Source organism: Macrobrachium nipponense, chromosome 35 (genome assembly GCF_015104395.2).
Source record: "Macrobrachium nipponense isolate FS-2020 chromosome 35, ASM1510439v2, whole genome shotgun sequence".
Taxonomy (NCBI): Eukaryota; Metazoa; Arthropoda; class Malacostraca; order Decapoda; family Palaemonidae; genus Macrobrachium; species Macrobrachium nipponense.
The window spans coordinates 58,267,571-58,281,086 of NC_061096.1; the positions used below are offsets into that span (position 1 = coordinate 58,267,571).

Sequence of the window (13,516 nt, forward strand, 5' to 3'; positions counted from 1 at the left end):
ACTGATCTTGGATTTTGGCATTGTACTCGGAAACGTTAGCTTGGCATTCGCTTTGGATTGTTCTTTAAGATGTCTGACTCTGGAAGTATGTTTAGAGTGTGTGTAAAAGAGGGGTGTAAGGTAAGACTGCCGAAAGCTTCAGTCGACCCTCATACCGTTTGTAAGAAATGTAGGGAGAAATGTGTGTACTTGGGAGAATAGATGCATTGAATGTGAGAATTTATCAGAGAATGAATGGAAGGTCTTTATGAAATACGTGAGAGACTGGAGAAAGATCGTGTAAGGAGATCTGTTTCTCGTAGTGAGAAGTCAAATTCTTTGAGTAAAAGGAGTGATTGTATTTCCTCTCCAGCTCCTTCTAATGTAGAATTGGTAGTTCCTTCTCCCCAGGTATCTCCTGCGCCCGCCTGCTGTATCGGAGGAGACGAACGATACAAATATTGTGAAAGTGTTCGCTGCCCTTGCGTCCATGGGCGACCAGATACAGCGACTTACAGACAAAGTTAGTGCTTTCGATGTCAGTGAAATGTAGTGGAGGGGGCGTCTGATCGTCTCTCTCGTTGGCTCCTAGACCTAGACCTCTGTCAAGCTCCCAGACCCAAGGGAGAAGGCATGTCGACAGTCGAAGGGAGGCGAGAGAGGTTTTGACACGGTCAGGCGTCCCTTCGAACAGTCCTGTTGCAAGTTCCCAGGCTGTTGCAGTTCGCCGCAAGAAAAGGCGTAACTGGGAAGTGTGCGTCCTCGGAAGGTTCGACTTCCGAGCGAGAACGTCGGTATGCAGTGGTGTCTCGCCCACTCAAGAGGACGTTCAGGACATCAACTGCTCTCGAGAGACAGGTGCAAGATAGTTGAGGCCTTGGAGTAGTCCTGAGGTGTTGTCATCCTCGGAAGACGGGGAAGCAGTACCGATCAAGAGGAAAAGGATTTTTCGTGCTAGAGAGGACGCAAATCGCACTGGCGATATACGTCCGTCTCGGCATGATATTGCCTTGGGAGAATCGCCTCCATCTTCTTATGGATCCTCCCCTCGTATTTCTCCGTCGGGTAAGAGTACAAGATCGCTCTCCTTTAGGTCGCAGTCCAGCTCGTAATCCTCATCCTTCGTCGTCTACCATTCAGGAGGATGGTACGAAGCATTTCTTACGGGAAATGCAGTCCAAGTTGGCAGTTTTGGTGAAGTCTTGGGATGCTCCTGAACAAGCATCTTCGAGGCGTAAGGACGATTTCCTTCCCATTAAGTTCTTCGAAAAGGGAAGACAAGGACGCGTTCGCCGAGGACGCAGGGCGCACTGGCGCTAGGAGGAAAATAGTGTCGGAAGAAGCAGGACGCAAACGTCAGGACGCGGGACCATGGTGGACGCAGGAAGCAGGCGTGTCTACGATGGACGCAGGACGCAGGCGCAGGACATCGAGAGGCGGCAGGACGCAGACGCATCGGTAGCCGCAGGACGCAGGCGGCAAGACATCGAGAGGCGGCAGGACGCCGATGCCTCGCGAGCCGCAGGACGCAGGCGGCAGGACCGCTAGTCCGTCAACGAAGCGTCAATACGACGACGACTTGCAAGATATTCTTCAGCAGAAGAAGAGTTGGAAGTAATTGAAGAAAAGAATACAGAACCTTCTTCAGATTATAAGGTTCTGACTTCACGTCTTATTGCTGTTTTTGAGGGGGAATTTAAACCGTCAGCTCCGTTATCCCCCTTATCACAGTTTTCCAAGACTAGGACTCCAAAGAAGTCCTCCTTCCTGAAAATGACGATGTCAATTTCGGCAAAGAAGGCCCTTCAACGGGTGAATGACTGGATGAAGGACAAGAAAGAAGCGGGAAAATACTCGTTTGTTTTTCCTCCAGCTAAGTTAGCTTCTAAGTCAGGAGTATGTACGCTACTGAGAAAGTCTAGGCCTGGGAGTACCTGCCTCCTCCCAGGGGGACTTCTCAGTATAGTGGACAGCTCACGCAGACAGGCGTTACAGTCGCCAAGGTCTGGTGGACGTCCTCGGAATTTGACCATCTATTTAAAGGGATTTTTAGGACTTTCGAAGTCTTAATTTCTTGGATTGGTCTTTGGGAGCGCTAGCGAATTCCATAGGAAGAGGATTCGCAGGACTTAGAAACAGCTAAGAGCATTATGTCCTGCATGGATAAGCTCTTAAGAGACGGAACGAATGAGCTGGCTTCGTTATTCACAGCAGGAGTGCTTAAGAAGAGATCGCTGTTGTGTTTCGTTCGCCTCAAAAGGAGTTTCTAACTCTCAGAAATCGGAGTTACTTGTTCTCTCCCTTTCGAAACAGCTGTTCCTCAGAGGTGATTAGGGATATAGCTCTATCTCTTTCGCAGAAAGCCACTCAAGATCTTCTTTCGTCTTCGGTTAAGAAGTTCTTACCAACCAAGTTGGTGAAGAAGACGCCAAAGGAGACTAGACCGTCGCAAACAGCCCTTTCGAGGAAGAACATTCGCTCGACCCGCATTTAGGGGTAAGAGAGTACCCGCGAAAAGAGGAGCCAAGAAACCCCCTCTAAAGAATGAGAACTCGGTCCTCCAGACGACAGTGGGAGCCAGACTTCAAGGTTTTTTGGGAAGTTTGGCAACAAATGAAGGCAGATCCCTGGGCTGTCAACGTAGCTCGGGAAGGGTACAAGATTCCTTTCGTGAAAAGACCTCCTCTCGCAACATCTCCGAGAGCCCTCGGGGCAAATTACAACGATTTGTAGAGAAGAAAGCGGCTCTGTGGGAGCAGGTAGCTTCCATGCTAGAGAAAGGAGCAATAGAACCTGTTCTGGATCACGAATCTCCGGGATTTTACAACCGTCTGTTCCTGGTTGCAAAGTCCTCGGGAGGTTGGAGGCCAGTGCTGGACGTAAGTCAACTGAATCTTTCGTAGAAAGACCAAGTTCACTATGGAGACGAACGATTCAGTACTGGCAGCGGTACGTCCAGGGGACTGGATGGCGACTCTGGACTTACAAGACGCATACTTTCATATTCCGATTCATCCAGGAAGCAGGAAGTATCTAAGGTTGTGATTCAGGACAGGGTCTTTCAGTTCAAGGCCCTATGCTTCGGCCTTTGCACAGCCCCTCAAGTATTCACGAGGATGATGTCCAATGTGGCGAGATGGCTACATTTAAGAGGGATCAGAGTGTCTTTGTATCTGGACGACTGGTTGATAAGATCCCAGTCGAGAAGTCAATGTCTGGAGGACGTAAGTCAACATTGGACTTAGCAAAAGACCTAGGTCTGGTAGTGAATATGGGAAAGTCCCATTTGGAGCCCAAACAACAGATAGTTTATTTGGGGATTCAGATATCGGCAGTACGGGGACTTTTTCGGGCTTTTCCGTCCCCCGAAAGGCAAGCCCAATGCATTCAGAAGGTGCAGGATTTCTAAAGAAAGACCGATGCTCTGCAATGAGAGTGGATGAGGTTCTACTGGGCACACACTCTTCACTAGAGAGGTTCATTTCTTTAGGAAGACTGCACATGAGACCTCTTCAGTTTTTCCTGAAGGATTCATGGCCAAGAAAATCGCAACCGGATTCCTTCCAGTTTCTAATTCCGACCGAAGTAAAGGAGGAATTAAAGTGGTGGCTAACTCCAGGCAGGTTAGCAAGAGGGATGTCGCTTCAGCAGAAGAACCCAGACCTCGTCTTGTTTTCCGACGCGTCGGACGCGGGTTGGGGAGCGACATTAGGCCCTCAAGAGGTGTCGGGGACTTTGGAAACAAGGACGAAACAAAGTGGCACATAAACAGAAGGAACTGTTTGGCAATTTTCTTGGCTTTGAAGCACTTCAGAGAGTTGATTCGAAACAAGACAGTGCAGGTCAACTCGGACAACACCACGGCTCTGGCATATATTCGGAAGCAAGGGGGAACTCATTCTTTTCCCCTTTACAATCTGGCAAAAGAAATTCTGCTTTGGGCAGAAGAGGAAAGGTCGTGATACTCACCAGGTTTATACAAGGAGAGAAGAACGTGGGTGCGGACCTGTGAGCAGGAGAGAGCAACTTCTCTCGACGGAGTGGACGTTGCACATGGAGGTTTGCCAGAGCCTGTGGAAGTTGTGGGGCCGTCCGGTAGTGGATCTGTTTGCGACAGCCAGAACAAAGAGGTTACCAACATATTGCTCTCCGATTCCAGACCAGGAAGCAGTGGCGGTAGATGCGTTCTTGATGGATTGGTCAAACTTAGATCTGTACGCTTTTCCTCCGTTCAAGGTGCTGGGGAAAGTGATGAAGAAGTTCAGGGAGAGCAAAGGAACGAGGATGACCTTAGTAGCCCCGTTTTGTTTTGGCCGGCCCAAGTTGGTTCACAGAGGTACTGGAATGGACAGTAGATACGCCAAGGACTCTTCCTCTAAGAGTAGATTTACTCAAACAACCCCACTTCGACAGGTTTCACAAGAATACCCTCGCTCTGGGTCTGACTGCGTTCAGACTATCGAACGTCTGGTCAGAGCGAGGGATATTCTAGAGAGGTGGCCAGTGCAGTGGCTAGAGCCAGAAGAACCTCACATTCACGGTGTATCAGTCGAAGTGGGACAATTTCCGGAAGTGGTGTGTAAAAACAGGAAAGTGTCTTCATCCAGTACCTCTGTGACCCAAATCGCAGATTTCCTTCTTTACTTGAGGAAGGATTTACACTTGTCAGTTTTCGACAATTAAAGGTTATAAGAGTATGCTAACCTCAGTGTTTTAGACACAGGGATCTAGACATCTCGAATAACTTAGATCTGAGAGATCTGATTAGGTCGTTTTTGGGACGAAGAAACAAGAAAATCAGAAGGCAAGGCACCTGCGTGGAACCTGGATGTGGTCTTGAAGTATTTAACTTCTAGCAAATTCGAACCGTTAGAGGAATCCTCTCTGAGAGATCTTGCTAAGAGACTATCTTTTTAGTAGCCATTGGCAACTGCTAAAAGAGTGAGTGAGCTTCAGGCCATATCGAAGAAGGTGGGATGGAGACACGGCAATGCAGTGTGTTCATTCCAAGAAGGTTTCTTGGCCAAGAATGAGGATCCAGCTAATCCTTGGCCAAGATCCTTTGAAGTTTTGGGTCTAGCTGAATTGGTCGGTAACGAGCAAGAAAGAGTTCTCTGCCCAGTGAGAGCATTGAGATATTATTTAGAAAGAACAAGAGTTATCAGAGGAGGTCTGATGCTCTGTGGTGTTCAGTTAAAGACCCCACTAGACCCATGACGAAAGAACGCTCTAGCCTTCTTCATGAGAGAGTTAATTAAAGAGCTCATATGTTTGTGTGAAGAGCAGAGCTTTGGTATTTTGAAAGTGAAGGCTCATGAGTCAGGCAGTGGCGACTTCATTAGTTTTCTTTTAAAAAGAATTTAGCCCTCAAGGAAATTATTGAATCAACATATTGGAGAACTAATTCAATATTTGCGTCTCATTATCTTAGGGACGTTCAGACAACCTTCGATAATTGTCAGACGCTAGGTCCATACGTGTCCTCGGGTACAGTATTGGGCAAAGGAGTTACTACCCCATAACCGTTCTTGTAAGCTAGTTGTTTTTATTAGGTGATGGTGTTTGTGTTTATTGGTCGTCTGAGAAAAGGGTGCGGTACTTTTTCTCAGTTGTGTTAGTATTATCGGGTGATGGTGTGTGTGTAGTTCAGGTAAATGATCTGTTACTAGCTTGAATGCCGTGGCATAAGAGGGCTGTAAGGATCTGTCAACACATTGGTCACGTCCAGTTGTCAGTTCCAGTCTTAGCTTCTTCAACAGACAGGACACTTCCTTGTTGAGAGCTACTAAGGTTTAAGCAGGCTTAGAGGCAGGACCTATGAAGTCAGCTACCTTAGCAGGTAAGGAACCTGGAGTTTTTAATAATATTTTAATATATTTTATACTCTAAGAATGTTGCTGTCCTTGACCCACCTCCAAATGTGTCAAATCAGCTATATATATACCTGCCAGGTAAGTGTCATACATTGAAAATGAAGTTTTTATGATAAAACGAAGTTTAATGTTACTTACTGGCAGGTATATATAATTTATTCCCCCCAGCCCTCCCCTCAGGGGTGACAGGGTTACAGAGAAAAATCTGGCCCAATTGGGAACGGTTCCTAGCGCTAGCGCCACGGTAAACGGGGTGGTGGTTGCCTGAACTACTAATAGGTTACTAGCGATTGCCGCGAGTTTTGAAAATTTCTGCCAGGTGGAACAGAGAATATAGCTATATATATACCTGCCAGGTAAGTATACATTAAACTTCGTTTATCATAAAAACTTCATTCTTAAGAGTTCTTGTACTCTATTTTTCAGACTGGTGATAGATGATCTTCACCTCATTAGTCATGTGGTGGTAGCAATTTCAGGTGGTTCGTTGCTCCACAGTAGATTCCAGTTAGGCAGATTCTTCATTATATACCAGCTTGAGATTTTTTTTTCTACATGACATTTCAGTCGTTTAGGCAGATTTCTACAATGTAGACCTGAGATTTCATGCCTCTTGCAGGTTGAAAATGCAGTTTTTCTTATTTTTAGACCGCTAGGTTTTTTTCCACATAACAGGTTTTCTGTCTCATGGTCTCAGCATCCCATGTGTCCTGCGGAACTGTGACTAATACATATTTCATCCCTAGGACTCAGATGTAGTCATGAAATGGATTTAGTTTAAGAAATAATTATAACTACAAACCGGTAAATCCCAATCCCAATTTTCTTGCAGCTAGTGGCTATCAATAGCAAGAGAAATGAGCTGTCTTGCAATTGTTAGGCAGAGGTTCCCGGGCAATCATGCACATTACTGCTGTTAGACTACCATGTTTTCTAAATTTCTGCAGAGAATGAATATCTGGGACTATTTCAGCATACCAGAATGGCATTTCAATTAGTGGTTTTGTATGAAAATATTATTTCCAAGACATTGCAGTCTAGTTTTGTGCATTTTTTTTTCCTCCCTCGCAGTCCAGGCTCAATAATATTAAGCATACCTGTAGATTGGGTAAATTTAAGGATGGCCTATTTAAAAAAAAAATAACTCAAGAATTGAAAGAGGAAGATATGCATATGCCCATGGTATAGAAAAAATATCTTAAAAATTTCTGTACCCTCCAAGGGAAGTTAAAAATTAATATTTCCAACCTGGTGTGTCACCTCTTTTTCCAAAAAACAGTTCGGGTGAATGGATTGGTAATTTTACGAAGTTATGATTTTTAAAATTATTATTATTATTACTATAATTATTATTTATTATTATTATTATTATTATTATTAAAGTTCACACAATTCTGAGTGTATTTATTGTAAGAGACAGTGGTACCTCGTATGTCGAGCATTTCTTGTGTCAAACATTCCGTTTTTCAAACAAATTTCTAGAAAATTTTGTTTCGTTTGTCGAACAAATGCTCGTACTTCGAACTGACTGATTAATTAATATACTTTATACTTGTATTCGACAGCCTACGGTCGTACAAGTTAATTTTTTTTTTTTTTTTCTTCTTCAATACATATATAGTTTAATGATAACAATATTCGACAAATAAATAAAAGTATAAAGCATTTAATATAAAATTTAGCTTTCAATATAACATTTAGCATAAAAGATGTATAATGTAACCACGGTGATGTCACGCCCAGAGACTGAACGACGGAGTCGTTTATATGTGAGGAGAGATGCAGAAAGAGAGTTAAAATATTACTGTATATGTGTGTAAAAGCAATAATAATTCACATAAAAAGGGAATTTCCCAATAAATTTAATGTAATTAATAATAAAATATGAAAACAATCAAATGCATTACAAAAAAAAGGAAAAAAAGAAAAATCGTAATTGGAGCCAGTGTTCAGTGCACCGAGTGAGACGGTCTAGTTGAACAATACTAACAAAATAATAAATGAAAGAACAAAGCTTTTCACAATAAAATTTAGCACAAATGATTAACAAAATCATTCGTCATTGCGGTGATACATAGCTAACTTGAGGTAGAGGGAGGGAGCCTTTATATTTTGAGGAATAATGGAATGAATGATTTTAAGTTATCCATGCGTCGTGGTATTGTTGAGGAGAGAAGAGACAGTAAAATCTATACTATAGCATGTATGTAAAAGCAGTACCAATTTACTTAAAAAATGAAATGTTATTTCACAATAAATTTAACGTAATGATAAAATATGAAAACAATCAAATGCAATAATAATAATTAATAATAATAAATTAAAAATTCTAATTGAGCCAGTGTTCTGTGTGCCGAGTTAGATGGTCTAGTTGAACAATATTAACAAAATTGTAAGTGAAAGAACAAATCTTTTCATGATAAAATGTAGCACAAATGGTTAACAAAATCATTTGTCATTACAGTGATACACAGTAAACTTGAGGTAGAGGGAGGGAGCCTTTATATTTTTGAGGAATAATGAATGAATGGTTTTAAGCTATCATGCATTGTGGTATTGTTGAGAGAGAAGAGAGAGTAAAATATTTTTATAATATGTACATAAAAGCAGTACCAGTTCACATAAAAAATAAAATTTTATTTCACAATAAATTTAATGTTATGATAAAAAATTAAAACAATTGCAATACAATAAAAAAAAGCTTGCTCGAGTCAGTGTTCAGTGTGCTGAGAGAGAGAGAGAGAGAGAGAGAGAGAGAGAGATAGAGAGAGAGAGAGAGAGAGAGAGAGAGAGAGAGAGAAAACAGCTCTGCTTCTCACTGACTTATCAGCTGATCTGGGATGATTATTCACCCAATTGTTTCACTTACACTCAGTCTGCCAAAATCACCAGTCTGCCCAAATCACTTTTATTTTTGATACGGTAAAATGCCAATCTAGCGACAATTGCTTTTTACGATTTTTTACTACTGTGAAAGTAACTCAGTTCTGTAATAAACAAACTGGCGCTGCTTTCAGCTTCTGCATGCCTTTGATTGTTTGTTGAAACGGCTTCCTTGTGAAAAGTTGTTGTCTCTCCTCCTTCTTGCATTCTTGACTTATTACTTATTTGTTTGCAAAATCCTCATACTTGTTTTAGAAGTCTGCCATTTGCCAACAGTAAGTTGATGTATTGTGGCATAATTAATCTCTTTCGGGTCACTTAAGTTCAGTGTAAACACTGCTCTCAAAAATCTCTCTCTCTCTTCTCTCTCTCTCTCTTCTCTCGTCTCTCTTTCTCTCTTCTCTCTCTCTCTCTCTCTCTCTCTCTCTGACATACAATCAGACACAAACGCTATCGATTCCTTTGATTATCCTTGTACCTAATATGTGAATAAAATTGATTTTATCAACCTTTGCATACTGCAACAAATTCAAATAAGCTCAAAAGGTTCCCGTCTCTCCTCCCTCATCCCCCAGCTGTTTCATTACTTTACGTTCTTAATTTAACTTTTGAACGCATTAGTATAGAAAAAATGTGAAAAGGGGGACTTTTAGCGTTGGCTGGAACGAATTATCCTGATTCCCTTTATTTCTTATGGGGATATTTGTTTCATATTTCGAACAAATCGTAACTTCGAACAGCCTTTTGGAACGGATTAAGTACGAAGTACAAGGTACTACTGTATTTGAAAGACATCATTGGATGGTAATTTTGGACAAGATTCCCCTACAACATCTGAAGGCAAACTGATCCCTCTCTTCTGTGCTGACTAGCTATTAGAGTTGGGTGAAGTTGCTATGATTCAATTGATGGCCCGGGAAGTGATCTGAGCACTTTCCCACAAAATTTGTTCAAATTGTACGGCACGAAATCTTGAACATATATGTACTGTATATACCTAAGACCTTTAGATAAGACAAAATAAAAAATCATGGCAAATTTTCATTGAAAATTTTTAATCTCATATCTGTAGTGTAGTATAAGATGACTTCTAAAGAAATTACAGAACCGAAATGTTTTTTGGAGAAAGGTGATTATTTGCACAAAGTAAAAAACTATAATTTATAATTATGATGACTTTGAAAAAGGTTTGCTCTTTGTATCCAATTATACAGTATTACTATTTCTATTATCATATTACTTACGTAATACAGAATATAAACAACACCACGTACACCATATCCATTTGATATTGTTTACAATCTCAAAGTCTTGGCTGATTGAGTATTATCGTTATCTTCATAGTCAGTTGTTAGAAGAGATATAATTCGGAGATACCTTTTCTCGTAAATTAACGAAGTTTGGTTGAAAACGTGCATATATTACTTCATTGTATAAGCATTAGGTGTGATTTCTCCAGTTCTGAACATCTCTTTCGACTGGCTGTTATTCGTTTTATGCAGCCTCAGCTATAACGTGCAGCTTTGATTTACTAGTTTTCTTTCTTGAGATTTCCACTGTATGAAGGATGAACAAAATTTAATATTATTTTTACTCATGGAAGTCACCATTGAGAATTGGCAGGGTTTAACAACTTGACAATTTTAACGGAGCTCTTAATAAACGCTTGATAGTTACAGTAAATGGCATCAGCAATCAGCTGTTTGTCAATTTGGTTGTTTATGTTAAAACAGGTTTACAATCGCTTCACTCAGAATTCTAAAACCAGAATTTTTTGTTGCCTCGGTTAGGATATCCACTTGCAAAATTCGAATAATAGCTGTATTGAGAATAATGACAATTTTAATCAAACTTCATTTACTGTATCTAATCATATTGCATGTATGATGAGTGCCATTTGCATTCTGGTATTGTTTACTGTCTTAAAATAAACTAGCTGATTGTGTTTTACCGATACCATCACTGTCTTTAGTTGCTGAATGGAACGTTATTCAGAGATACATTCCTTTTGTAAGTTTTTCATACATACGTTGCCTAAATGGGAAGCCATTGTTTTATGTTTCATTGCCATCCTCAAACAACCACTAATAACAATACAATAACAATCAATAATTATTGTTCATGTGACTGAATTGTTCTAAACAGTTGCAAACAGCTTTGTGTGCTGCCTCACTTGATGTTCACTGCGATTTTATTATAAAAGCTACGGGGAACATGAAAATAGAAAGTGTCATAAAATCATTTTAAAAATGTCATGATAGTACTGAAGATGATTTGTATGACAGTGGTGACGAAGCCGAAGTCAACTCACCAGAATCAGACTGGAATCCCTATGATGGTGACATATGTGATGTATCTTGTGATATGTATGAGAAACTTTTAATGAAAAATGAATATTATGCTATCCTAAATGTTATTACTACCGTAATTAAACTATCATTGAAATTTCTGAAAGGGTACAGAAAGATAAAAGTCGCTGTGAACGCTGCATAATCCATGTTTACAGTTTCTTAGCCGGGATCGAATAGATAAAAGTTGGTTTCATTGATATAGAATTATTCTTCAAGTAGGCTATTTGTTATGAAGATATGCCAATAAGTAGTATGTAAGGTAAAAATGAAAATGGTTAAATTACCTTTATTATCAGTTTTTTTCATAATATGAATCTTCATGTATGTTGGTGGTGGTTATCGCACCAAGGACGATGCTAGCCTACTGATACACATCTTGAGATTCGAAGTTTGATTTTTAGATTTGTAGTACTAGAAGATGACCCCCATTTTTTATGGTTGAATTTTAGGATTTAAAGGTCCTCTAATACAGGGAAATATACAGTATGTTTCCTGGACTCCACTCACAAAGCTATATGAAAATTACCTTCTACAAGTGGTTATAAGTTACATTTTCAGCATCAGATAACTTTGCTTTATGATTTAGAGGCAAACTGTTAGTGATTTGAAAGTCAGTATGTATTATTGATCTAATCTGACTGAGCATTATTGAAAATAGTAATTAAAAAGCCATTGGACAAGAATGGCATTTCAAGCAGGGTTATGTATGAAAATAATTTGTTAACAAACAATACATTGTAGTTTTGTATAAAAATTATATTTTCAACATCAAATAACTTTGCATTCTGACTTGAAAGTCAGTATTATCAATGATGTAAAATGTCTGAATGATGTTGAAATAAGTCAATAAAATGTAATCTTTTCAACATACCACACCCCATTTGATAAATCTTTTGTGTGCATGTAACTAACACTCACACAATGCAGAGCACAGGAGAGGAACACTTGACATCATTTAAAGAAATAAAATTAAATTTACCCTAAAATGTGGCAATAAGTTATAAACTTGGGTAAGATATTGTTAAGTTTTAAAGGTAAAAATTCGTTTGTATCACTTTTTATGCACTTAGAGAAATTTTTTGGTTTTAATTGCTTTTCTTGTTTTGTTTGATTTTCAATTTAAATAAATTATTCTTCATGGTATGTTTGATTTATCTGGTACAGGAAGTTTGCTTTTTATATCTGGTACAGGAAGTTTGCTTTTGATTCAGGTACGAAGTTTGCTTTTGCATACTTTTGTGGTCGTTGTTTAAATGAATTGTCAAGTATTGTATCTTTGGATATTTTTGGATATTTATTTGTGAAAGTTATCAGAGGTGCTTATGAGTAATTTTTTCCATTGTCAGGTCAACAGCTAAGACCCAGAAGGAGAGGAGTCGCAGTCCAAGTGCTAATCGTGAGAAAAAAGCTAAAGCTAAGAAGCCACCTTCAAAGTCACGTTCAAGGTAAGTCAGTTTTGTATTTTTTAGGGTTATAATCTATGTTTGATGTACTTTACCTTCAGAGCTTATAGAAGAAATTTCAAATTGTGTAGCAGTTTTAGTAAACAGCACATGCCATGCCACCAATTACATATCGAGTCATTTCATATTTTTTTCTTTTACTGCCACTTTGGTAAAGAGTAGCAGTGCATATTTGGTTAGCATGTCTTTGGAAAGATGTTTGTGGTTAAATTTCATTAGTATTAGGGAGGAATGGACAAGTTTCCCAAATAGTTTATGCAGGTAAGTTCCATATAATTTTGATTAATGATTGGATGTTTTATCAGCATTTAATCATTTCAGTTCAATCCATACCTAGTATACACATTATATTTTGTAGTGTAGAGAAATTGGTAACACACTCTCTCTCTCTCTCTCTCTCTCTCTCTCTCTCTCTCTCTCTCTCTCTCTCTCTCTCATCCTCTCTCTCTCTCTCTCTCTCAAAAAATCTGGTTATTGTCTAAATTGAGGCACTTAGAACCAGAAGGTCGCAAACTGCCGTAGTTTAAAAAATGGGAACATTGACTGTATTTGCCGACTCGTTTCTCTGCAAAGGCATTATTATGGGGTTTGTTGCGTTTTGCAGCATATCTCACATTTCTGAGACTAATGGAAATTACCCTAAAAATAGAACAAAGACAGATGAACAGTGGCAAACACAAATCACAATAATGCAGATATAAAAAAAAATAGGTAAAAATAATATTCTTAATAATAAAAACTAAGAAAATACAGCAACCACTAACCTCAGGAACATTCAGAAGTATGCACAAGTTTTCCTCAGCAGTATAGTAGGCGGCTAAGGCACTTTAGGTGTCATAGTCTAGGACAAGAGCCATCTCATCCTCTTTGGGCTCATCTGGATCCATAGTGGAGAAACAAGAGTCTTCTAGCTCCATGAATATTTTATGAAAATGGTCTGCTTTGGAGGCAGGGGCAACGTAGTGCA

At 39.7% G+C, this 13,516-nt stretch overlaps 1 protein-coding gene across 3 annotated transcripts in view; it reads left to right on the forward strand.

Moving 5' to 3' along the window:
* The window catches only part of LOC135208816 (protein AF-9-like), a 137,573-nt gene that overhangs the window by 39,434 nt on the left and 84,623 nt on the right, over positions 1-13,516 (forward strand). The window contains exon 5 of one of the 3 annotated variants that reach the window (XM_064241356.1): positions 12,433-12,531. The exons of the other annotated variants lie outside the window; for them this stretch is intronic. Coding sequence (XP_064097426.1) covers positions 12,433-12,531 — 99 coding nt within the window. The remainder of the gene's footprint in view (positions 1-12,432; positions 12,532-13,516) is intronic. 3 annotated transcript variants of the gene reach the window in all.